Source organism: Chiloscyllium plagiosum, unplaced genomic scaffold (assembly GCF_037043375.1).
Source record: "Chiloscyllium plagiosum isolate Xiang-an unplaced genomic scaffold, Cpla_swu_hap1 HiC_scaffold_42, whole genome shotgun sequence".
NCBI classification, from domain to species: Eukaryota; Metazoa; Chordata; class Chondrichthyes; order Orectolobiformes; family Hemiscylliidae; genus Chiloscyllium; species Chiloscyllium plagiosum.
The window spans coordinates 35,508,657-35,536,510 of record NW_028270180.1 but is presented as its reverse complement, the minus strand read 5'-3'; the positions used below and the strand labels follow the sequence as shown (position 1 = coordinate 35,536,510).

Sequence of the window (27,854 nt, the reverse complement as noted above, 5' to 3'; positions counted from 1 at the left end):
TCCTCACTCAACTATTACCATTAAGTCAGGGAATCAACCCTGGTTCAGTGGAGAGTGCAGGAGGGCATTGCCAGGAGCAGCACCATGCTTGCCTGAAGGTGAGGCATCAGCCTCCTAAAGTCACCAAACAGGACTGCCTGCACCCTAAATAGCATCAACTGCATATGATAGAGCTAAACAATCCTATAACCTATCAGATCTAAGCTCTGCAGTCCTTCCACATCCGGTTGTGAATGGTGGTCTATTAAACAACTCACTGGAGGAGGAGGGTCCACAGATATCCCAAACCTGAATGATGGAAGAGCCAGCACATCAGTGCAAAAGATAAGGCTGACTTTTTCGCAGCAATCTTCAGCCAGAAGTGCCGAGTGGATGATCCATGTCCGCCTTCTCCAGTGGTCGTCAGCTTGACAGCTAAGAGTCTTTAACCAATTCGACTCACTCCACATTAAATCAAGAAACAGTTGGAGACACTGGATCCTGTAAAGGCTACGGGCCATGACAACATTCTGGCAATAATATTGAAGACTTATGCTCCAGAACTTTGTGTCCCCTAGCAGCTGTTCCAGTACAGTTACAACAGTGGTATCTACCCAACAATGTGGAATATTGCTCAAGTATGTTTCCTACATAAAAAGCAGGACTACTCTCGATTATCGATAAAGTGATAAAGATGTCATCAATGGTGACTTCAAGCAGCACCTGCTCAGAGATGCCCAATTTGGATACGGCCAAGGCCACTTAGCTCTGGAACTCATTACAGCCTTGGTCCAAACATGAACAAAAGAGCTGAATTACAGAGGTGAGAGTGACAGCCCTTGACATCAAGGCTGATTTTGACTGAGTGTGGAGCCCTAACAAACTGGAATGAATGGGTATTGGGGCAGACTCCAGTGATTGGAGTCATACATGACACATAGGAAGATGATCCTGGTTGTTGATGTCTGAGATCTCGGCCCCAACGTATTTCTGTAGGAGTTCCTCTGGATAGTGTCCCTGGCTCTACCATTTTCAGCTGCGTCATCAATGACCTTCCCTTCATCTTCAGGTCAGAGGTGGGCATATTCGCTGTTGATTACACAATCTTCAGCACTGTTCATGACTCCTCAGGTACGAAACAGCCCATGTTCAAATGCAACAACATCTGGACAATATCCGGGCTTAGGCTGACAAGTGTCAAGTAACATTTGTGCCACACAAATGCGAGGCTATGACCATTATGAATAAGAGACAATTTAACCACTGCTCCATGGTATTCAATGATATTGCCATCACTGAAATCGCCACAATCAACATCCTTGGGGTTTATCATTTAACGGAAACTCAATTGAGCTGACCACATAAATACAGTGGCTGCAAGAGTAGGCCAGAAGCTAGGAATACTGCAGTGAATAACTCCTCTCTAGACTCCTAAAAACCTGTCCACCATCTACAAAGCACAAGTCAGGAGTGTGATGGAATGCTTTCCACTTCTCTTATGAGTTCAGCCCCAATAACACTCACAAGAAGCTTAACACCATCCAGGACAAAGCAGCCTGCTCAGTTGGCACCATTCCCTCCACCACCAATACTCAGGAGCAGCATAGAGTTATAGAGATGTACAACATGGAAACAGACCCTTCAGTCCAAACTGTCCATGCCGACCAGATATCCCAACCAAATCTTGTCCCACCTGCCACACCCGGCTCATATCCCTCCAAACCCTTCCTATTCATATACCCATCCAAATGCCTCTTAAATGTTGCAATTGTATCAGCTTCCACCACTTCGTCTGGCAGCTCATTCCGTACACGTACCACCCTCTGTATGAAAAAGTTGCCCCGTAGGTCTCTCTCATATCTTTCCCCTCTCACCCTAAACCTATGCCCTCTAGTTCTGGACTCCCCGACCCCAGGGAAAAGACTTTGCCTATTTACCCTATCTATGCCCGTCATAGTTTTGTAAACCTCTATAAGGTCACCCCTCAGCCTCCGAAGTTACAGGGAAAACAGCCTCAGCCTGTTCAGCCTCTCCCTATAGCTCAAATTCTCCAACCCTGGCAACATCCTTGTAAATCTTTTCTGAACCCTTTCAAGTTTCACAACATCTTTCCGATAGGAAGGAGACCAGAATTGCACGCAATATTCCAACAGTGGCCTAAACAATGTCCTGTACAGCCATAACATGACCTCCCAACTCCTGTACTCAATACCCTGACCAATAAAGGAAAGCATACCAAACCACTATCCTATCTACCTGCGACTCCACTTTCGAGAAGCTATGAACCTGCACTCCAAGGTCTCTTTGTTCAGCCACACTCAATAGGACTTTACCATTAAGTGTAGAACTCCTGCTAAGATTTGCTTTCCCAAATGCTGCACCTCGCATTTATCGGAATTAAACTCCACCTGCCATTTCTCAGCCCATTGGCCCATCTGGTCCAGATTCTGTTGTAACTGAGGTAACCCTCTTTGCTGTCCGCTACTCCTCCAATTTTGGTGTAATCTGCAAACCTTACTAACTGTACCTCTTCTGCTCGCATCCAAATCGGCACCAATCCTTGTGGTACTCCACTGGTCACAGGCCTCCAGTCTGAAAAACAACCCCCCACCACCACCCTCTGTCTTCTACCATTGAGCCAGTTCTGTATCCAAATGGCTAGTTCTCCCTGTATTCCATGAGATCTAATCTTGCTAATCAGTCTTCCCATGGGGAGCCTTGTCGAACGCCTTACTGAAGTCCATATAGATCGCATCTACTTCTCTGCCCTCATCAATCCTCTTTGTTACTTTCTCAAAAAACTCAATCAAGTTTGTGAGACATGATTTCCCATGCACAAAGCCATGTTGACTATCCCTAATCAGTCCTTCCCTTTTCAAATACATGTACATCCTGTCCTTCAGGATTCCCTCCAACAACTTGCCCACCACCGACATCAGGCTCACAGGTCTATAGTTCCCTGGCTCGTTCTTACCACCTTTCTTAAACTGTGGCACCACGTTAGCCAACCTCCAGTCTTCTGGCACCCCACCTGTGCCTATCGATGATACAAATATCTCAGCAAGGGGCCCAGCAATCACTTCCCTAGCTTCCTATAGAGTTCTCTGGTACACCTGATCAGGTCCTGGGGATTTATTCACCTTTACCCGTTTCAAGACATCCAGCACTTCCTCCTCTGTAATCTGGACATTTTGCAAGATGTCACCATCTATTTCCCTACATTCTATATCTTCCATATCCTTTTCCACAGTAAATATTGATGTAAAATACTCATTTAGTATCTCCCCTATTTTCTGTGGCTCCACACAAAGGCCGCCTTGCTGATCTTTGAGGGGCCCTATTCTCTTCCTAGTTACCCTTTTGTCCTTAATGAATTTGTAAAAATGCAGTGTTTACTATCTACAAGACGTACTACAGAAATTAATGAAAGATCCTTGGAGTGCACTTTTCAAATCCATGACCATTTCCATCTAGAGGGTCAAGAGCAGCAGATATATGGGAACACCACCACCTTTAAGTTCCCTTCCAAGTTACTCACTGTCTTGACTTGGAAATATATTGCTGTTCCTTCGACTGTCCCTGGGTCAAAATCCTGGAATTCCCTCCCTAATGGCATTGTGGGTAGACTGCAATGGTTCAAGAAGGCAGTTCACCACCTCTTTCTGAAGGGCAACTAGGGATAGGTAATAAATGCTGGCCAGCGAACAATGCTTACATCCCACAAAATGAATTAAAAAAAAAAGTATTTCTTAAATTTTGCAAGAGTAACTGCTTTTCCCACATCTCAGGCATGTTTCTGCCACCCTCTGAGTGGGCAAAAGAAAACGTTTAGATTCTGTCTGAATGACTTGTCACCTTTATGAAAACATATCTTGCACTTGTGCCATGGGAAAAGATTCTTGTGATCTAACCTGCCTTTGCCTGTCATAATTTTGAAGACCCTTCAGGTCCTCTGCTCCAAAGGAAACAGAGCCAGTCACTCCTCAACTGAGACTTTTTCCAATCCAGGCAATCTCCTCTGCACTCCCTTCAGTGCAGTCTCATCCTTCTGATAATATGGTAACCAGAAATGCACACATCTATGACCTAGTCAGTGCTGTTTGAAATTTTGCTTCTATATTCTATGCTCCAGCTAAAAAAGGCAAGCATCCTGCATACCACCTTCAGCAGCCTATGTTGGTGTTTGCTGATGCTTGCGTAATGTTCGGTGCCATTCGCTGCTCATAAGAATATACATAAGAACATAACTAGGAGCAGGAGTAGGCCATCTGCCCTTCAACAGGGCTCATGCCCGAAACGTCGATTCTCCTGCTCCTTGGATGCTGCCTGACCTGCGCTTTTCCAGCAACACATTTTCAGCTCTGATCTCCAGCATCTGCAGTCCTCACTTTCTCCTCATTTGCCCTTCAAGCCTACTCCACTATTCAATAAGATCATGGCTGATCTTTTTGTGGCCTCAGCTCCATTTAGCCGTACGCTCACCATATTCCTTTATTGTTCAAAAAAAATTTATGTTAGCTTTAAAATTGTTTACTGAAGTAGTGTCAACCAATTCACAGAGCAAGGAATTCCGTAGTTTTACAGTTCTCTGGGTGAAAAAGTTCCTTCTCAATTCTGTTCTAAATCTGCTCCCCCTAATTTTGAGGCTATGCTGTATTTTGTCCTAGTTTCACCTGCAAGTAGAAAAATCTTCTCTACTTCTATCTTATTTATTTCCTTCATAATTTTATACATTTCTGTAAGATTCCCCCCTCATTCTTCTAAATTTCAACGAATATAATCCCAGTCTACGCAGTCTCTCCTCATAGGCCAACCCCTTCAACTCCAGGATCAACATAGTAGACCTCCTCTGCACCCCCTCTGGTGCCAGTATATCCTTTCTCAGGTAAGGAGACCAAAATTGCATGAAGTCCTCCAGATGTGGCCTCAGCTGCAACATAGCTTCCATGCTTTTAATCTTAATCCCTTTAGCAATTAAGGACAAAATTCCATTTGCCTTCCTAATCACTTGTACCTGCAGGCCAACTCTGTGATTCATGCATAAGGATACCCAGGTCCCTCTGCATAGTAGCATGCTGCAACCTTTTACCATTCAAGTAATAATCCTTTTTACTGTTACTACAACCAAAATGGCTGACTTCACATTTATTTACATTGTATTCCATCTGCCAGATCTTTGCCCACTCACTCAATGTATCTATGTTCCTCTGCAAAGTTTCACAGTCCTCTGCACACTTTGCTCTATCATTCATCTTCGTGTTATCAGCAAACTTTGACACACTACAACATGGTCCCCAACTCCAAATCATTTATGTAAATTGTGAATAATTACGGTTTCAACACTGATCCCTGAGGCACACTAGTAGTTACTGGTTGCCAACCAGAATAGCATTTATTTCTCCCAATTCTTTTGCTTCATGTTAATCAACCAATCTTCTATCCCATGTTAATACTTTACCCATAATGCCTTGTATCTTTATCTTATGCAGCAGCCTCTTGTGCAGCACCTTGTAGAAAGCCTTTGGAAATCTAGGTACGCCATATCCACTGGGTCCCCATTGTCCACTTTGCTTGTAATGTTTTCATAGAATTCCAAAGGATTTGTGAAGCATGACCTGCCCTTCATGAACCCATACTGTGTCTGCCTAATGGGACAATTTCTACCTTGCTGGATAGATGCTGCCTTGCTATTTCTTCCTTGATAATAGACTCAAGTATGTTCTCCACTACAGAGGTTAAGCTAACCGATCTATAACTCCCCATCTTTTGTCTACCTCCATTTTTAAACAATGGTGTCATATTTACTGTTTTCCAATCTGCTGGCACTGCCCCAGAGTCCAGCGAAGTTTAGAAAATTACTGCAAGTGCACTTGCTATTTCTTCCTGGGATGCATTCCATCAGGGCCAGGAGACTTGCCTCCAATACCTTGCCTCTTCTGTAATAATGATTGTTTCCAGGTCCTCACCTACCTTCGTCTCTTTGTCAATTTATGGTATGTTATTAGTGTCCTTCACTGTGAAGACCGATACAAAATACCTGTTCAGTGCCTCAGCCGTAACTAAATGCCCCTTCTCATCCTCTAAAGGACCAATGTTTACTTTACCCATTTTTGTTCAAATGTTACAAGACATGGACAATATTTAGGCTTGGAAAGTAATATTCACGTCATACAAATTTCAAACAGTGGACTGTCTCCAATAAGATACAGCAAAGCTAATGCCATTGGATGTTCACTGGCGTTACCTTCACTGAGATCCCCCATGATCAACATCCTCTTTGAAAGGCCATTCTGAACCTATTCTGAAGAAGTATCTGTCGACTTAATTTTGAGTCTGTTTCCTCTCTCCATAGCGTTGTCATACCTAGTGGGTTTTTATTTAAAAACTGACTTCAAGTTAATACATCCATGAATACACTTGCACTTAGTACCTTTCACAACTGAAGCATGATCAAGAATGCTTTGTATCTTGAGACTTCTTGTTTTGAATTATAGTCACTGGCCTGTTTTTAGACAGCAGTATTCTACAAATAGTACTTAAATAAATTATCAATAATTTATTTTAGCATTGCTAAATAATGAACAAATCTTAGACAGGACACAATGAGATCACTCCTTTTCATGGAACCTTTGGCATCCCCTGAACATACAGATGGTACATTGACTAATATTTCATCACACTGATTACTCTTTTGGTCACATGCTTGTTAGAGGCCAGATCAGATCCCCTCAAAATATTTTAAGAAGGTAATCTAGACCATAACTTTTTTTCTTATTTTAAAAGTAGGTGTGAAGTGCATGTTCCAGATCTGATGTGGCTAGTCAAAATACTCTACGTTAACCAAAACACAATTTATTTAAACACTATAGTTAAAATGCAAACAAAAGAAAGTGGAATTTAGAATAATTTAACTATTATAACACTTAACTGAATAATAGATACAGTACCCATTGCTAGTTAACTGTACTAATGTTCCATAACTACAACCCCTGGCAAAAAGATAACTTCAGACACAGATTCTTACGTGCAGTTCTCCAATACAGGAGGAAACAATATCGAGCTATTTAGGAGAAAGTAGCAGCTCGGAATCATTTACTGAAACTTCCAACCTTTCTGGAACCCCAACAGCTTCTGACAGCTCAAGCTTAAAAAAAAAGAAGGCCTGGTCTGTGAGGACTGGCCACTCCCCTTCCTTTGTTATAACTATTTTTAAAAAATTCTAAAGGCCTCCTAATTTATTTACTTAAGCTGTGTACAGTAGCCAGTTCTGCACCTCTGCCTTTACAAACCCTCTTTTTTAAAAAAAATAACCCAGGACAAAATAATTTTTTTGAAGTGACAGCATTGTGCGTGCTAGTTTGTCCAGTTCCTAGGGTGTAGGTTTACTCGCTGAGCTGTGGGTTTGATATCCAGACGTTTCATTACCTGGCTAGGTAACATCATCAGTGGTGACCTCCAAATGAAGTGAAGCTGTGGTCTCCTGCTTTCTATTTATAGGTTTCTCCTGGATGGGGTTCCTGGGGTTTGTGGTGATGTCATTTCCAATTCATTTACTGAGGGGTTGATCGATGGTATCTAGATCTATGTGTTGTTTATGGCGTTGTGGTTGGAGTGCCAGGCCTCTAGGAATTCTCTGGCATGTCTTTGTTTAGCCTGTCCTAGGATAGTTGTGTTGTCCCAGTCGAAATGGTGGGTTTTTTCATCCATGTGTAAGGCTACGAGAGAGAGAGGGTCGTGTCTTTTTGTGGCTAGCTGGTGTTTGTGTGTCCTGGTGGCTAACTTTCTTCCTGTTTGTCCTACGTAGTGTTTGTAGCAGTCCTTGCATGGAATTTTGTAGATGACATTGGTTTTGTCCATGGGTTGTACTGGGTCTTTTAAGTTTGTTCGTTTTTGTTTAAGAGTGTTGGTGGGTTTGTGTGCTACTAGGATTCCGAGGGGTCTTAGTAGTCTGGCTGTCATTTCTGAAACTTCTTTGATGTATGGTAAGGTGGTTAGGGTTTCTGGCTGTGTTTGTTCTGCTTGTCGTGGTTTGTTCTTGAGGAATCTACGCATTGTATTTTTTGAGTATCCGTTCTTCTTGAATACATTGCATAGGTGGTTCTCCTCTGTTTCCCGAAGTTCATCTGTGCTGTAGTGTGAGGTGGCTTGTTGGAATAGTTTTCTAATACAGCTTTGTTTATGTGTGTTGGGATGGTTGCTGGTGTAGTTAAGTATTTGGTCAGTGTTTGTCATGTTTTCTGTATACGCAGGTTTGTAGTTCTCCGTTGTCCTTTCTTTCGACTGTGACGTCCAGGAATGCGAGTTTGTTGTCGGTTTCTTCCTCCTTGGTGAACTTTATGCCTGTGAGGGTGTTGTTGATGATATTAAATGTCTCATTTATCTTGTTTCGTTTTGTGATGACAAAGGTGTCGCCTACATAGCGGACCCAGGTTTTTGGTTTGATGGTTGGTAGGGCTGTTTGTTCTAGTCTTTGCATTACTGCTTCCGCTTTGAATCCTGATAGCGGAGATCCCATGGGTGTGCCGTTGGTTTGTTTGCAGATTGTTGTTGAAGGTGAAGTGGGTGGTGAGGCACAGGTCCACTAGCTTCATGATGTTTTCGTTGGTAATGTGATTGGTGGTTGGGGTGTGTGTGATGGTCTCTTCTAAAAGTGTAAAAACAATGACTGCAGATGCTGGAAACCAGATTCTGGATTAGTGGTGCTGGAAGAGCACAGCAGTTCAGGCAGCATCCAAAGAGCAGCGAAATCGACATTTCGGGCAAAAACCCTTCATCAGGAATAAAGGCAGTGAGTCTGAAGGTAGAGGAGGGTGGGGGTGGGGAGAAAGTAGCATAGAGTACAATGGGTGAGTGGGGGAGGTGATGAAGATGATAGGTCAGGGAGGAGAGGGTGGAGTGGATAGGTGGAAAAGGAGATAGCCGAGGTCCTCGGCCTCCTTCACCGCCGCTCCCTTACCACCAGATGCCTGGAGGAAGAACGCTTCATCTTCCACCTCGGAACACTTCAACCCCAGGGCATCAATGTGGACTTCAACAGTTTCCTCATTTCCCCTTGCCCCACCTCACCCTAGTTCCAAACTTCCAGCTCAGCACTGTCCCCATGACTTGTCCGGACTTATCCTACCTGCCTATCTCCTTTTCCACCTATCCACTCCGCCCTCTCCTCCCTGACCTATCAACTTCATCCCCTCCCCCACTCACCTATTGTACTCTATGCTACTTTCTCCCCACCCCCACCCTCCTTTAGCTTATCTCTCCACGCTTCAGGCTCACTGCCTTTATTCCTGATGAAGGGCTTTTGCCCGAAACGTCGATTTCGCTGCTCCTTGGATGCTGCCTGAACTGCTGTGCTCTTCCACCATCACTAATCCAGAATCTTCTAAAAGTGTGGTAAGTGTTTCCTTTGCCAGGTCGAAGTTAATGGAGATGAGCAGTGCTGTTACGTCTTCCTCTATTTTGGTGTTTTTGATGATTTTTAGGAATTCCTGGGTGGAGTGGATAGAGTGCTGTGACTCTTCTACTAAGTATTTAAATCTTGCGTGGAGTTCTTTGGCCAGTCTGTAAGTTGGTGTTCCGGGTAGTGAGACTATGGGTCTGAGGGGTGCTCCTGGTTTATGGATTTTCGGTAGTCCGTAGAATCGTGGGGTGTTGGTCCCGTCTGGTTTCATTTTTTGGATTTCCATCTTAATTAATTGTCCGGAATTGTGTAATTTTCTTCGGAGATATGTAATTTTGTTTCCTAGTTGTGGGGTCGGGTCTAGCACCACCTGTTGGTAGGTGTTGGTGTCTGCGAGTAGTGCATTGGCTTTCTCTATAGTCCCTTCTGTTCGGGATGACTGTGAGCCAACCTTTGTCTGCAGGTAATATGACGATGTTTTTGTCTTTTTTGAGGTTTTCTTGGCATTCTTTTCTTGTGTGTTCAGTTTGCCTCCTTCCCTCTTTCGGCTCAGAGTGGGTGCAACTGTGTGTCTGATCATTTGTTGTTTCTTCCGTGATTTTGTTGTCCTTCAATGTGGTTTGTAATGCCGCTAGGAAATCCTTCTTGTCAGTGCCTCGGTAATTGAAATTTAGTCCTTTTACTAGTACACTTTTTCTGTGTCTGATAGGGTTTGGTCTGATAAGTTCTTTATCCATGCCCCTGTGTTATCGGTTTTGTCTTTGTGAGTTTGTCAAGTTTTTCTTCAGGTCCCGATTTTTCTTTATCTGTTGTTGTGGTTCTGTTCACCGAGCTGGGAATTTGTGTTGCAGACATTTCGTCCCCTGTCTAGGTGACATCCTCAGTGCTTGGGAGCCTCCTGTGAAGCACTTCTGTGGTGTTTCCTCCGGCATTTATAGTGGTTTGTCTCTGCCGCTTCTGGTTGTCAGTTCCAGCTGTCCACTGCAGTGGCCGGTATATTGGGTCCAGGTCGATGTGTTTGTTGATAGAATCTGTGGATTAGTGCCAGGCCTCTAGGAATTCCCTGGCTGTTCTCTTTTTGGCTTGTCCTATAATAATAGTGTTGTCCCAGTTTCTTTATCTGTGTTTGTTGTTGTTTGGTGTTTATGGCTCGTTCTACCGCGTCTGTCCATTCTTGATTTGTTCCTTGTTTGAATAACGGTTTTTGGCGCGCAATTTCCCGGTTGTATTTTCCTCAAGTGCTTTGTAGGCAGAAAAAAGGCACGGAAAATGCAGCAAGTCCACAGCATTTGAAGTTGAAGAATAATTAGATTAACTCATCATAAATATGGAAATGGGTGAAATTAATGAAAAAAAATAAGATTAATGTCAGGTAATTTCATTTGTGGGTCAAATGCGCAAAGTATCAGTATCAGTATTGTATATGTTTGTTGCATTTGTGATCAAAGTAATTTCTTTCTTCTGCAATTATATCAAAATTAGCTCAAATTGCTTCAAACCACAAAAGAAAGAGAGAGACTGGAAGATGGAGGAGGCAGCAAACCTTTATAGTTACTAATTTTTAGCTGCAAGTGTTAAAATGTCCGTGGAGAATGAAGATCTGCATTTGATGCAGGGAGCTGTATACCATGAATATTGGCATTTAAACTGTTGCAGTCTTGTCCAATTTTATGAGGGTGATGCTCTGATAGGAGTGCAGGATTGTTAAATTCTTCCCTGAAATTTTTACTTAAAACTAGTTGGAATTGTGAAGGAGGTCAGAGGCTGAAAAATTATGAAACAAGACTGGACGCTAACATAAAAGGAAATCCCAAAATCTTCTATAAGCATCTTCGTAATAAGATGGTAGTAAAAGGAGTGAGGCTAATCAGACCAAAGAGGCATGACTCAGCCATTAAATGAAACTCTAAATCTGTCTTTACCTATGAGGTAGATAGATACTGCACAGGTCACGGTGACAGGAGGAAACTCAGGTTTACATTTTGCCTTATATTTGAATATTTCAAGTTGAAGTACTTGAAATCACTGGAACCAGATGATATGCACCCAAGGATATGGAAGGAAGTGAGAATGGAGATTATAGCCATAATCACATTACCAACAAAAACATCATGAAGCTAGTGGACCTGTGCCTCACCACCCACTTCACCTTCAACAACAATCTGCAAACAAACCAACGGCACACCCATGGGATCTCCGCTATCAGGATTACTTTTCACTCTTTCCTGGCTTCAGGCTTGGTGCTAGAAGATCAGCAAATTCAAATATAACACCCTGGTTTGAAAAAATCATTGTAAAAGCAGATCCAGCAATTTCATAATAGTTGGTTTAACTTTGGTGGTAGGAAAAGAGTAGCATTGAAAAAATTGTGCAGTCGGTTCTACGATAACACTTGTTTTTTTAATGTGAATTGGTTTTAATGTGATTGAAGAATTTATACAGTAATTTGTAGAATGTATTTCCTTATCTGTATTGGTGATAATGCAATTCTGGCCCCGTTAATTTAAATGGTGAGGCTATTACATGATTTTCTTAAAATGTGAGATTGCACGAAAGTGGAAGTATTGCATTCTATCGGAACTGACTGGATCAGTTTGGAGCAGTTAGCATGGGTTTAAAAAAAGACAATCAATGCCTGACCTGTTTAGTGGAATCCTTTGAAAATAGATATGGTGTATATCAAAGCTTTTGATACTGTGCCCCTCAGGAGACTTGTGAACAAAATTTCAGGTTGTGGAATAAAAGGGACATTGGCAACCTGGGTACAAAACTGGCTGAGAAATAGAAAGCAAAACATTATCATTAATAGGTAGTTTTGGGGCTGGAGAGAGATTTATAGTGGACTTCATGGGGAATGGTTATGGGCCCTTTGTTTTTCAACATATATAGGATCTTGGTGTGGAGGAGATAGAACATTTACATAGAACATACACCGAATATTACAGCGCTGTACAGGCCCTTCAGCCCTCTATGTTGTGCCGACCTGTCATACCAATCTGAAGCCCATCTAACCTACACTATTCCATGTATGTCCATATGCTTGACCAATGACGACTGAAATGTACTTAAAGTTGACGAATCTACTACCATTGCAGGCAAAGCATTCCACACCCTTACTACTCTCTGAGTAAAGAAGCTACCTCTGACACCTGTCCTATATCTATCACCCCTCAAGACTTTCCCTCCATACCAGGCAACATCGTAGTAAATCTCCTCTGCACCCTTTCCAAAGCTTCCACATCCTTCTTATAATGTGGTGACCAGAACTGTACACAATACTCCAAATGCGACCGCATTGGAGTTTTGTACAGCTGTAGCATAACCTCATGGTTCCGGAACTCGATCCCTCTATTAATAAAAGCTAAAACACTGTATGCCTTCTTAACAACCTTGTAAAGGTGGGTGGCAACTTTCAAGGATCTGTGTACATGGACACCGAGATCTCTCTGCTCACCTACACTACCAACAATCTTACCATTAGCCCAGTACTTTGCATTTCGGTTACTCCGACCAAAGTGAATCACCTCACAATTGTCCGCATTAAATTCCATTTGCCATCTCTCAGCCCAGCTCTGCAGCTTATCTATGTCTCTCTGTAACCTACAACCTCCTTTGTCACTATCCACAACTCCACCGACCTTAGTGTCGTCTGCAAATTTTCTAACCCACCCTTCTACGCCCTCATCCAAGTCGTTTATAAAAATGATGAACAGCAGTGGACCCAACACTGACCCTTGCGGTACACCACTAGTAACTGGAATCCAAGATGAATATTTCATATCAACCACAACCCTCTGTCTTCTTTCAGCAAGCCAATTACTGATCTAAACTGCTATATCTCCCACAATCCCATTCCTCTGCATTTTGTACAATAGTCTGCTGTGGGGAACCTTATTGAACACCTTGCTGAAATCCATATACACCACATCAACCGGTTTACTCTCATCTATCTGTTTGGTCACCTTCTCAAAGAACTCAATGAGGTTTGTGAGGCACGACCGACCCTTCACAAAACTGTGCTGACTATCCCTAATCAAATTATTCTTTTCTAGATGATTATAAATCCTATCTCTTAAAACCTTTTCCAACACTTTACCAACAACTGAAGTAAGGCTCACTGATCTATAATTACCACGGTTGTCTCTACTCCCCTTCTTGAACAGGGGAACCACATTTGCTATCCTCCAGTCTTCTGGCACTATTCCTGTAGACAATGATGATTTGAAGATCAATGCCAAAGGCTCGGCAATCTCCTCCCTGGCTTCCCAGAGGATCCTAGGATAAATCCCATCTGGGATGGAAATGTGTTGCTGGAGAAGCGCAGCAGGTCAGGCAGCATCTAGGGAACAGGAGAATCGATGTTTCGGGCATTAGCCCTTCTTCGGCAACACATTTCCATCTCTGATCTCCAGCATCTGCAGACCTCATTTTCTCTTCAAAGATAAATCCCATCTGGCCCAAGGGACTTGTCTGTTTTCACACTCTGCAGGATTTCTAATACCTCTCCCTTGTGAACCTTAATCCCACCTAGTCTCGTAGCTTGTATCTCAGTATTCTCCTCAATAATATTGTCATTTTCTAGAGTGAATACTGTTGAAAAATATTCATTCAGTGCTTCTCCTATTTCCTCTGACTCTACACACAACTTCCCATTATTATCCTTGATTGGCCCTAATCTTACTCTTGTCATTCTTTTATCCCTTAAATACCTATAGAAAGCGTTAGGGTTTCCCCTGATCCTATCCGCCAACAACTTCTCGTGTCTCCTCCTGGGTCTTCTGAGCGCTCTCTTTTTAGGTCTTTCCTGACTACCTTGTAACCCTCAAGCACCCTAACTGAGCCTTCACATCTCATCCTAACATAAGTCGTCATCTTCTTCCCCTTGACCAGAGATTCCACTTCCTTCGTAAACCACACGTCTCACGCTCTCCAGCTTCCTCCCTGCCTGACAGGTACATATTTACCTAGGGCACACAGTAACTTTTCCTTGAATAAGCTCCACATTTCTAATGTGCCTATCCCCTGCAGTTTCCTTCCCCATTCTATGCTTTGTAAATCTTGCCGAATCGCATCGTAAATTCCTTTCCCCCAGCTGTAACTCTTGCCCAGTGGTGTACACCTATCCCTTTCTATCACAAAAGTAAACATAACAGAATTGTGATCGCTATCACCAAAGTGCTCACTTACTTCCAAATTTTAACACCTGGCCAGGCTCATTACCCAGTACCAAATCCAATGTGGCTTCGCCCCTTAGCCTGTCTACATACTGTGTCAAGAAGTCCTCCTGCACACACTGGACAGAAACTGACCCATCTATAGTACTCGTACTATAGTGTTCTCAGTCAATATTTGGACAGTTGAAGTCCCCCATGGCAACTACCCTGTCTCTCTCACTCCTATCGAGAATCATCTTTGCTATCCTTTCCTCTACACCTCTGGAACTATTCGGAGGCATACAGAAAATTCCTAACAGAATGACCTCTCCTTTCCTGTTTCTAACCTCAGCCCACACTACCTCAGTTGACGAGTCCCCAAACATCCTTTCTGCAACTGTAATACTGTCCTTGACCAATAATGCCAACCTCCCTCTCTTTTACCATCTTCTCTGTTCTTACTGAAACATCTAAATCCTGGAACCTGCAACAACCATTCCTGTCCCTGCTCTATCCATGTCTCCGAAATGGCCACAACATTGAAGTCCCAGGTACCAACCCATGCTGGAAGTTCACCCACCTTACTCCGGATGCTCCTGGCATTGAAGTAGACACACTTCAAACCAACCTCTTGCTGGCCGGTGCCATCTTGTGTCCCTGAAACTTGATTTCGGACCTCCCTACTCTCAACCTTTTCTATATCAAACTACAATTTTGGTTCCCATCCCCCTGCTGTATTAGTGTAAACCCACCTCAATAGCCTTAGCGAATCCCCCCCCCCAGGATATTGGTACCCGTCTGGTTCAGATGAAGACCATCCTGCTTGTAGAGGTCCCACCTATCCCAGAAAGAGCCCCAATTATCCAAGAATCCAAAACCCTTCCTCCTGCACCATCCCTGTAGCCACGTGTTCAACTCCTCTCTCTCCCTCTTCCTCACCTCACTAGCACGTGGCACTGGCAACAAACCAGAGACAACAACTCTGTTCATCCTAGCTCTAAGCTTCCTGAATTTCTGCCTTAAATCCCCATCTCTCTTCCTATCTATATGGACCATGACTTGGGGCAATTGCAAATTGTGAAGAGGACAGTGTGGACAAGTTGGTGGACTGGGCAGACAGATGGTAGATGATGTTTAATATGGAGAAGTGTGAAGTTTGTTCGACTGTGGTACAAAGAGCATGGACATATGGAATGAAATAAAGAATACTGAAGACTATAAAGAAGCAGAGACCTACTTTTAGGTTTGCAATTCTCCAGTCTTCCAGAACCTCTTCCAAATCCAGCGATGATTGAAAAATAATTGGTAGTATGTATACAATTTCCATTCTCGCTTCTTTCCATATCCTTGGAGGCACCTCATTAGGGAGGAGAAAGTGAGGCCTGCAGATGCTGGAGATCGAAGTAGAGTGTGCGGGGCTAGAAAAGCACAGCTGGTAAGGCAGCGTCTGAGGAGCAGGAGAATGGATGTTTCGAGCATATTTCCCTTTCCCTTATCAGGTCTCAAGTTTAACTTAAAATATTTAAGTCATTAAAGGTGGCAGTATTCATAACAATACAATAGATTTTTTTTTACAGAAAATAGACATTAAGATATCTTCTAGGCTTCGTAAGTAAGGATATAGAGAACAAAAGCAGTGGAATTACAATGAATTTAATCTAAGACGTAGGTTGGACCTCAACTAGAATACGAAAGGATACGAACACATGACAGAAAGTGCAGAAGAGGCTTACAAGAATGTTTCCAGGATGTGATACTTCAGTAATGAGGAGAAATTGTTTTCCTTGGACAGGAGAAGACGAAGAGAAAATTTGAGTAGAAATGACTGACACCAAATTAAAATGCAGGTTCAGACAAGGTGGGCCAAATTGCCTACTACACCATAATAAGTCTGTTGATATAACAATGGGAGAGAGGATTATAATGATAGCCTCAAAGAAGTTTTAATGTTGTTTAAGAACATAGGCAAACAAGGATACTTATTCCACCTTTCAATTTGATCATGGCTGATAAGTATTTTCACTTCATTGAACAGCCTTGTTATGCTTGTGCATGGAGTACAGAAGTCTGAAATGGTCACAAAGTCTGTATTTTATCCTCTGCGCATAGAGGATATCAAATTGGATATATCCAAATAAATTGGAAAATAGCAGACAAAAATCATTGTCGTGGGGAAGAAACAAATGTGTGCTGTTCTGCATTGCAGCGACAGTCCAAGGAAGAGTAATTGAGAACCCTGATAGAAAAATGAACAAAGATGATTTGGAGATGCCGGTGAAGGACCGGGGTGTACAAAGTTAAAAATCTCACAACACCAGATTATAGTCCTACAAGTTTAATTGGAAGCTCTAGCTTTTGGAGCACTGCTCCTTCATCAGGTAATTTTGGAGTACAAAATTGTAAGTCACAGAATTTACATCAAAAGTTTACAGTGTGATGTAACTGAAATTATACGTTGAAAAAATACCTTGATTGTTTGTTAAGTCTCTCATCTGTTACGATGAGCATGATAGTTTCATTTCTTTCATACGTAAATCACAAAACTTTTTTTAAAAATTAAAAATCACACACCAGGTTATAGTCCAGCAGATTTAATTGTAAGTGCCGCTCCTTCATCAGGTGGTTGTGTCCTACATAGTACAACTCTGTTAATTCATTGGGCGGCACAGTGGTTAGCACTGCTGTCTCAGAGTGCCAGAGACTTGTGTTCAAATCCTGCCTCAGGCACATTCTCCCTGTGTCTGCGTGGATTTCCTCCGGGTGCTCCGGTTTCCTCCCACAGTCCAAAAAAGGTGAATTGGCCATGTTAAATTGCCTGTAGTGTTAGGGGCAGGGGTAAATGTAGGGAAATGGGTCTGGGTGGGTTACGCTTCGGCGGGTCGGTGTGGACTTGTTGGGCCGAAGGGCCTATTTCCACACTGTAAGTAATCTAATCTAATCTAATCAGTCTAAATATTATGGCGCAACCAACAGAACACAGAGGGCTAACACCTTCAACATCTTATCTGGCCTGACACCAATTGTTACAGTTAACCTGAGAATGTAACTTTTTTAAAAAAAGTTTTGTGATTTACATATGAAAGAAGTGAAACTGTCATGCTCATCCTAACAGATGAGAGACTTAAGAAACAATCAAGGTATTTTTCAATGTATAATTTCAGTTACATCACACTGTAAACTTTTGCTATAAATTCTGTGTCTTACAATTGTGCACTCCACAATTACCTGATGAAGGAGCAGTGCTCCGAAAGTGAGTGCTTCCAATTAAACCTGTAGTAGGACTATAACCTGGTGTTGTGATTTTTTAACTTTGAACAAAGATGACATAGCGAAACAGAGGGAAGCTGCATATAGTGGATGGCAGATGACCAGCTGTGTGTACTGGCAGTTGAGACAGAAGATGATGACAGGATGAGTCCAGTTGTCACTATACGGTAGTCAAAATGGAGATACAGGATATGGGATGGATGCAACGAACAAAGAAAATTACAGCACAGGAACAAAGCCTCCAAGCCTCCGCCAATCCAGATCCTCTATCTAAACCTGTCGTCTATTTTCTAAGGGTCTGTATCCCTTTGCTCCCTGCTCATTCATGTATAGAGTAATAGAGTCATAGAGATGAACAGCATGGAAACAGACCCTTTGATCCAACCATGCCGACCAGATATCCCAACCCAATCTAGTCCCACCTACCAGCACCCGGCTCCAAACCCTTTCTATTCATATACCCATCCAAATGCGTCTTAAATGTTGCAATTGTACCAGCCTCCACCACATCCTCTGGCAGCTCATTCCATACCCGATCACCCTCTGTGTGAAAAAGACCCTTAGGTCTCTCTCATATCTTTCCCCTCTCACCCTGAACCTGTGTCCTCTAGTTCTGGACTTCCTCACCCCAGGGAAAAGACTTTGTCTATTTACCCTATCCATGCCCATTATAATTTTGTAAACCTCTATAAGGTCACTCCTCAGCCTCCGAAGTTACAGGGAAAACAGCCCCTGTTCAGCTTCTCCCTACAGCTCAAATCCTCCAATCCTGGCAACATCCTTGTAAATCTTTTCTGAACCCTTTCAAGTTTTACAACATCCTTTCCGATAGGAAGGAGACCAGAATTGCACGCAATATTCCAACACTGGCCTAACCAATGTCCTGTACAGCTGCAACTTGACTTCCCAACTCCTGTATTCCATACTCTGACCAAAAGCCTTCTTCACTATCCTATCTACCTAAGACACCACTTTCAAGGAGCTATGTATCTGCACTCCAAGGTCTCTTTGTTCAGCAATACTGCCTAGGACCTTACCATTAAGTGTTTAATTCCTGCTAGGATTTGCTTTCCCAAAATGCAGCACCTCACATTTATCTAAATTAAACTCCATCTGCCACTTCTCAGTCCATTGGCCCATCTGGTCAAGACCCCATTGTAATCTGAGTAACCTTCTTCGCTGTCCGCTACAACTCCAATTTTGGTGTCATCAGCAAACTTACTAACTATACCTCTTATGCTCACATCCAAATCATTTATATAAATGATGGAAATTAGTGGACCCAGGATCAATCCTTGTGGCACTCTACTGGTCACAGGCCTCCAGTCTGAAAAACAACCCTCCACCACCACCCTCTGTCTTCTACTTTTCAGCCAGTTCTGTATCCAAATGGCTAGTTCTCCCTGTATTCCATAAGATCCAACCGTGCTAATCAGTCTCCTGTGGGGAACCTTGTCGAACGCCTTACTGAAGTCCATATAGACATCTACCGCTCTGCCCTCATCAATCCTCTTTGTTACTTCCTCAAAAAACTCAATCAAGTTTGTGAGACATGGTTTTCCACGCACAAAGCCATGTTGACTATCCCTAATCAGTCCTTGTCTTTCCAAATACATGTACATCCTGTCCCGCAGGATTCCCTCCAACAAAGTGCCCACACAGATGTCAGGCTCACAGGTCTATAGTTCCCTGGCTCGTTCTTACCATCTTTCTTAAACAGTGGCACCACATTAGCCAACCTCCAGTCTTCCGGCACCTCACCTGTGCCTATCGATGATACAAATATCTCAGCAAGGGGCCCAGCAATCACTTCCCTAGCCTCCCACAGAGTTCTAAGGTACATCTGATCAAGTCCTGGGGATTTATCCACTCTTATGCCTTTCAAGACATCCAGCATTTCCTCCTCTGTAATCTGGACATTTTGCAAGATGCCACCATCTATTTCCCTACATTCTATATCTTCCATATCCTTTTCCACAGTAAACACTGATGCAAAATACTCGTTTAGCAACAACCCCATCTCCTGCAGCTCCACATAAATGCCGCCTTGCTGACCTTATTCTCTCCCTAGTTATCCTTTTGTCCTTAATATCCTCCTTCACTGTGCACTACACAACCGAGTGTCATCTAAGAAATTACTAACCAAGCTTTCTATGTTCTCAACTAAATCATTTATATAAAATGACAAACAGAAGTACACCCTGCACCAATCCCTGTAGAACATGCTGGTCATGGATACATGGAAACACCAACACCTGCAGGTTTCTCTCCAAGTCACTTACCATCCTAACTTGGAAATATATTGCTGTTCCTTCAGTGTTTCCTGGTCAGAATGCTGGATGTCATTTCCTAATGGCATTGTGTCTCTACATATAGCCTATAAGTTGACATAGTTCAAGAATGCAGCTCAAGAGCAACAAAGGATGGGTAATAAATGCTGGTGCAGCCAGTAATCCCCCATCTATTGATTGAAAAGAAAAGGAAGATATTTGTGCAGGGATGAAGAGACCAGACAATTAGTGAGCTAGTCGCAAAGATAAATCATTCTGCATATGTACACACAAGATTTAGAGATATGGAATAATCAAGCTGCGTAAAAGTAGTAGAAAATTTAAATCATATCTGTTACACTCTGTTAGTATAACATCAGTGTCATTAACTCATGAACCATGTAATCTTAGTAGATACACCTTAAATGACACTATCCCTGTGCCTGCCCCTACCACTTGGGCTGACAACACGTTCCAGGCACCCACCACCCTCTGCATCTAGAACTTTCCAAGCGTATCTCCCCTAAACTTTTCCTCTCTCACTTTGAACTCGTGACCCCTGGTAACTGAGTCCTCCACTCTGGGGGAAAAAAAACTCCTTGCTATCCACCCTGTCTATACTTCATAATTTTGTTGACCTCAATCAGGTACCCTCTCAACCTCTGTCTTTTTAATGAATATCCTAATCTACTTAACCTGTCTTCATAGCTAGCCATACCAGGCAACATCCTGGTGAACCTCCTGTGCACCCTGTGCAAAGCATCCACATCCTTTTGGTAATGTGGTGACCAGAAATGTACGCAGTATTCCAAATGTGGCCCAACCAAAGTCTTAATTGAGAGTGTGTTGCTGGAAAAGCACAGCAGATCAGGCAGCATCTGAGGAGCAGGAAAATCAACATTTCGGATCGGAGCCCTTCATCAAGAATGCTTTTTCAGGGACACCCTCTCAACTCTGATCTCCAGCATCTGCAGACCTCACTGTCTCTAGTTGAACCAAAGTCTCATACAACCGTAACATGACCTGCCAACTCTTGTACTCAACATCCTGTCCGATGAAGGAAAGCATGTTGTCTTGACCACTCTACTGACCTGCTTTGCCACCTTCAGGGAACAATGGACCTGAACACCCAGATGTCTCTGTACATTAATTTTCCTCAGGACTTTTCCATTTGCTATATAGTTCACTCTTGCATCTTTCAAAATGCATCACCTTGCATTTGCCCAGATTGAACTCTATCTGCCCAACTCTCCAATCTATCTATATTCCGTTGTATTTTCCGATAGTCCCCTTCACTATCTGCTACCCCATCAATCTTAGTGTCACCTACAAACTTGCTAGTCACACTGCCTACACCTTCCTCCGAATCATTTATGTAAATCACAAACAACAGTGGTCCCAGCACAGATCCCTGTGAAACACCACTGGTCATAGGTCTCCATTTTGAGAAACTCTCTTCCATTACTACTGTCTGTCTCCTGTTGACCAGCCAGATGTCTGTCCATCTAGCTCGTGCACTCTGGACCTCATGTGACTTCACCTTCTCAATCAGCCTGCCATGGGGAACCTTATTCAATGCCGTACTAAAGTCCATGTATATGACATTTACAGCCCTTCTCTCATCAATCAACTTTGACACTTCCTCAAAGAATTCTATTTGGTTTGTAAGACATGACCTTCCCTGCACAAAACCATGTTGCCTATCACTGGTCAGCCCATTTTCTTCCAAATAGGAGTAGACCCTATCCCTCAGTATGTTGTGCAGCAGATTCCGTACCAGTGACATCAGACTTCACCGGTCTATAATTACCTGGATTATCCCTGCTACCCTTCAAAAGGGGACAACATTAGCAATTCTCCAGTCCTCCGGGACCTCACCCGTGTTCAAGGATGCAGTTGATAGTGTTACTTCTTTACATATACATTTGCTCATGAAGATGTTTCATTGTAAATTATCCACTAGATAAGGCTAAGGAAAAATAATTTTTCAAAACTGTTGTATGTAAAAATAATTATAATTTCTATTTAATTTTACATCGTAAACTTGAATGTTGGACGATTGATTAAGTTTGCGGACGATGCAAAAATTGGTGAGGTGGCAAAAAGTGAGGAGGATAACTTCAGCTTACTAAGATTGCAGACGACAAAGATTGGTTGTGTGGTCAACAGTACAATTGAGTGTCTTGGGCTACAAGAGTATGTAACTAGGATGGTCAAATGAGCAATAAGTTGCAGGTAGAATTTACACATCTTTAATTTGACAAGGAAGCATTCAATGAACGGCATGGCACGAGGAAGTACTGTGGAAAAAGGCACCTTGGGGTGTTTGTCCACAATCCCTGAAGGCGGAAGAGCATGTTACTATGGTGGTGGAAAAGGCATACGGGATACTTCCCTTTACCATTCAAGGCTTGTATCACCAAATGCCCAAAAGTCACGTTGGAGTTGTATAGAACTTTGGTGAGACCACAGCTGCTACACAATACTATGTGCTGTTCTCGTTGCCACATTATAGGAAGGATGGGATTACATTGGAGGGGGTGCAGAAGATATTGACCAGAATGCTATCTGGGCTGAAAAATTTAAGTTATGAGGGAAGTTTGGATAGACTTGGGTTGGTTTTGTTGAAACAGAGAAGACAAGGGGCAATCTATTTAAGGTGAACAAGATTATGACAGGCATGGACAGAGTGGATAAGGAGCAACTATCCCCTTAGTTGAAGAGTCAGTCAAAAAGGACACAGGTTCAAGATGAGGGACAGAAAGTTTAATTGGGATGTGAGGATAAATCTTATTACTCAGAAGGTTGTGAATTCTGGAATGCGCTACCTAGGAGCATATTGCCTCACATCCTTTTTAAAAGTACCTGGACTTAGCATATCGTAACATTTCAAGGCTATGGGCCAGTTGCTGGTAAATGGGGTTAGGTTGATTGTCAGGTGTTTCTCACTGTTTGTACAGATGGGCTTTAGGATCTGTTCTACAACATCAAGGTGGGCTGCTCAGATGGGCTGATCACTGGCAGAGGGATTTCAATCTGGAAAAGTGTGAGGTGATGCAGTTGGGCAGGACAACATGGCAAGGGAATACATGATGAGCTGAAAAATGTGTTGCTGGAAAAGCGCAGCAGGTCAGGCAGCATCCAAGGAGCAGGAGAATCGATGTTTTGGGCATAAGCCCTTCTTCAGGAATGAGGAAGGTGTGCCAAGCAGGCTAAGATAAAAGGTAGGGAGGAAGGACTTGGGGGAGGGGCATTGGGAATGCGATAGTTGGAAGAGGTTAAGGTGAGGGTGATAGGCCGGAGAGGGGGTGGGGGTGGAGAGGTCGGGAAGAAGATTGCAGGTCAAGAAGGCGGTGCTGAGTCCGAGGGTTGGGACTGAAATAAGGTGGGGGGAGGGGAAATGAGGAAGCTGGAGAAATCTGCATTCATCCCTTGTGGTAGGAGGGTTCCTAGGCGGAAGATGAGGCGCTCTTCCTCCAGGTGTCGTGTTGCCATGGTCTAGCGATGGAGGAGGCCAAGGACCTGCATGTCCTTGGCGGAGTGGGAGGGGGAGTTAAAGTGTTCAGTCTCGAGGCAGTTGGGTTGGTTGGTGCGGGTGTCCCAGAGGTGTTCTCTGAAACGTTCCGCAAATAGGCGGCCTGTCTCCCCAATGTAGAGGAGGCCACATCGGGTGCAACAAATGCAGTAAATGATGTGTGTGGAGGTGCAGGTGAATTTGTGACGGATATGGAAGGATCCCTTGGGGCCTTGGAGGGAATTGAGGTGGGAGGTGTGGGCGCAAGTTTTGTATTTCTTGCGGTTGCAGGGTAAGGTGCCGGGAGTGGAGGTTGGGTTGGTGGGGGGTGTGGACCTGACAAGGGAGTCGCGGAGGGCGTGGTCTTTCCGGAACGCTGATAGGGGAGGGGAGGGAAAGGTATCCTTGGTGATGGGGTCCGTTTGGAGGTGGCGGAAATGACGAAGGATGATACGATGTATCTGGAGGTTGGTGGGGTGGTAGGAGAGGACTAGTGGGGGTTCTGTCCTGGTGGCGATTGGAGGGGCGGGGTTCAAGGGCGGAGGAGCAGGAAGTGGAGGAGATGTGGTGGAGAGCATCATCAACCACATCTGAGGGGAAATTGCGGCCTTTGAAGAAGGAGGCCATCTGGGTTGTTCGGTATTGGAATTGGTCCTCCTGGGATCAGATGCGGCGGAGGCGAAGGAATTGGGAATATGGGATGACGCTTTTACAGGGGGCAGGGTGGGAGGAGGTGGAAGTCGGTTGCCCGAGATAGAAATGGAAAGGTCCAGGAAGGGGAGGGAGGAGTCTGAGACGGTCCAGGTAAATTTGAGGTTGGAGTGGAAGGTGTTATTAAAAGTGGATGAACTGTTTAACCTCCTCGTGGGAGCACGAGGTAGCGCCAATACAGTCATCGATGTAGCGGAGGAAAAGGTGGGGGGTGGTGCCAGTGTAGCTGTGGAAGATGGAGTGTTCCACGTATCCTAGGAAGAGGCAGGCATAGCTGGGGCCCATGCGGGTGCCCATGGCTACTCCTTTGGTTTGGAGGAAGTGGGAGGATTGGAAAGAGTTGTTCAGAGTGAGGACTAGTTCAGTCAGTCGAAGGAGGGTGTCAGTGGAAAGGTACTGGTTGGTTCGGCGGGAAAGGAAGAACGGAGGGCTTTGAGGCCTTCGTGATGGGGGATGGAGGTGTATAGGGACTGGATATCCATGATGAAGATAAGGCGTTGGGGACCGGGGAAGCAAAAATCATGGAGGAGGTGGAGGGTGTGGGTGGTGTCCCAAAGGGAATACATGATGAATGGTAGGACCCTGAGAAGCTCGAGAATCAGATGGACCTTGGTATGTATGTCTACCAGACACTTCACATAGTGGACAGGTACATAGTGGTTAAGAAGGCATTTGGGTACTTCTCTTTATTAGCCCAAAGTGTAATAGAGCCTGCAGACGCTGCATCGGTCTGTGTATCACCTGCAGACTCACCCTCAGAGGAGAAGAGAGTCATCATTGTCTGTGAGGGGCCATTGATGATGATAAGCCATTGCATGGAGTTTAAGAGCAGGAGGGTTAAGCTGGAGCTAAATAAATGTTTGTCAAAAAGTGTGGTGCTGGAAAAGAACAGTTGGCCAGTTAGCATCTGAAGAACAGGAGAATCGATGTTTCGGGTATAAGCCCTTCGTCACATCCCTGATGAAGGGTTTATGCCCGAAACATCGATTCTCCTACTCCTTGGATGCTGCCAAACCTGCTCTGCTTTTCCAGGACCACGCTTTTCGACTCTGATTTCCAGCATCTGCAGTCCTTGCTTGCTCTTACATAAATTGTTGGTAAGCCCCAATTACAGTATTGTGTGCAGTTCTGAAATCCAATTTATTAGGAGATGATTGCAGTGGAGAGGGGGCAAAGGAGATTTTCAGTTATGAAGAGAGACTGGATAGATTAGGATTGCTGCTCTTGATGCAGAGGAGACTGAAGGGGATATGATTGAGATGTACAAAGTTAGGAGAGGTTTAGACAGGAAGGAGCTACTCTACTTGTTTGACAAATCAATAATCAGGTGCCATAGATTTAAGGTAAGGGGCAAGAGGTTTAGAGGGATGTGAGAAAACCTTTTCCCATTCAGGGTAGTGGTGGGAATTTGCAACTTGCTGCCTGTGAGGATGGCAGAGGCAGAAAATTTCATCTAAATATTTATTAATTTTATGTGCATTTGCAGTGCCAAGGCATAAACGGCAGGAAACTGGGACTTGAATAAATGCTTGTGTTTGACAGGCGGAAGGGCCTTTTATTTTGACATTTTAGATTTCATGGTTTTTACTGAGTGTAAAGGATCATTTCAGTTTGCAAGAATTGTTTGTTTGTGATTTTACCAAAACATAATTATTTTCCTTTTTATCTTTTAGGACTAATGGCAATAAAGTGACCAACCATGGCACTAATGATTCCACCAGTGAAGCTAAAATGGTTAGAGCATCTCAATAGCTCTTGGATTACGGAGGACAGTGAGTCCATTGCCACAAGAGAAGGTGTTTCTATTTTGTACAATAAGCTAGTTAGCAGTAAGGAAGTGGTACCATTACCACAGCAGGTACTCTGCCTTAAGGGACCTCAGTTACCAGATTTTGAACGTGAGTCCCTCTCTAGCGATGAGCAAGAACACTATCTAGATGCTCTCCTTAGTAGCCAGCTGGCTCTGGCGAAGATGGTTTGCTCTGATTCTCCATTTGCAGCATCCCTTCGGAAGCGCTTGTTGGTGTTACAGCGTGTTTTTTATGCTCTTTCCAACAAATACCATGATAAAGGTAAAGTCAAGCAGCAACAGCATTCACCTGAAAGTAGTTCTGGAGCAACGGACATCCATTCTGTAAGTGAACGTCCAAGATCCAGTACGGATGCTCTAATAGAGATGGGAGTTCGGACCGGATTAAGTCTATTGTTTGCACTATTACGACAGAGTTGGCTGATGCCTTCAACAGTGCCAGGATTGAACCTCTGTAATGATGTTATTCATACAGCAATAGGTGTGATAAGCTCATTGCCACCATTATCTTTAGCAAATGAAAGTAAAATTCCAGCAATGGGACTGGACTGCTTGTCCCAAGTGACAACATTCTTAAAAGGAGTCACAATGCCAAACTCGGGCGCAGATATTTTGGGACGAAGATTAGCTTCAGAGTTGCTACTTGGACTTGCAGCCCAACGTGGTTCTCTACGGTATCTTCTGGAATGGATAGAAATGGCTTTGGCTGCATCGGCTGTAGTTAGCACCATGGAGAAAACAAAACTGCCCATGAATCGAGAAGGAATGATCAGTCATGATTGCTTCATGAACATTCTTGTACAAATGAGACGCTCTTTGGTATGTATTTGGAATCTATATCCTGGTACCCATATCAGATAATCTAATTCACTTGCCTCATCCAAACTTAATTGTTTGATAATTTACAAATTTGTTTTGATTCTCATGAACAATTTCTTTGCATGAATTGGATCTTATGTGTCAAAAACATTTTTTGTTTGACTTGGAGGAATTTATTTCTTTTGAATGATGTATTTCATGTAAAACAAATTTCACAATAGAATTCATCAATCAGTCAGAATGAGCAAACAATGATGTTTATGAGCCACTGGTGTTAAATTCAAATAAATTACTTCACCTATTTGATAGCCACAAGGTTTTTTTAAAATCTTAGCTGTGGAGTGCAATATTAACATATCATATTGGAGGAAACAATTCAACAGAAACTGGTTTCAGGTAAGATGCCAAAGACTTTTAATGACCAACATCATGTGCTGTAGCTTACTTGCCAGGATGTTAGAAGGCCAGCACATGTTTGAAGTTGCAATGACCAAATCATCTTTAACAAAAGGAAAACCTGGATTAGCAAAATGTGAGGCTGAACAGATAGTTAAGAGACTGCTATGAGAAAATAGCAATTTACTGAAAGAACAAAGAATAATACAGATCAGAAATTGGCAAGCTGAAAGAAGACAGAGGATGGTGGTTGATGGGAAATGTTCATCCTGGAGTTCTAGTGGTGTATTGCAAGGATCTGTTTTGGGACCACAGCTGTTCGTCATTTTTATAAATGACCTGGCTGAGGGCATAGAAGGATGGGTTAGTAAATTTGTGGAGGACACTAAGGTTGGTGGAGTTGTGGATAGTGCCAAAGGACGTTGTAGGTTACAGAGGGATATAGATAAGCTACAGAGCTGAGCTGAGAGGTGACAAATGGAGTTTAATGTGGGAAAGTGTGAGGTGATTTGCTTTGGAAGGAGTAACAGGAATGCAG

The 27,854-nt window shown here is 43.4% G+C and overlaps 1 protein-coding gene across 6 annotated transcripts in view; it reads left to right on the top strand.

The window, feature by feature from the left end:
* Positions 1-27,854, top strand: part of herc1 (HECT and RLD domain containing E3 ubiquitin protein ligase family member 1) — a 483,062-nt gene that overhangs the window by 34,220 nt on the left and 420,988 nt on the right. For all 6 annotated transcript variants that reach the window (XM_087981970.1, XM_087981969.1, XM_087981967.1 and 3 more), the window contains exon 2: positions 25,965-26,920. In XM_087981970.1, the coding sequence (XP_087838096.1) occupies positions 25,991-26,920 (930 nt within the window). In that variant the 5' untranslated portion in view covers positions 25,965-25,990. The remainder of the gene's footprint in view (positions 1-25,964; positions 26,921-27,854) is intronic.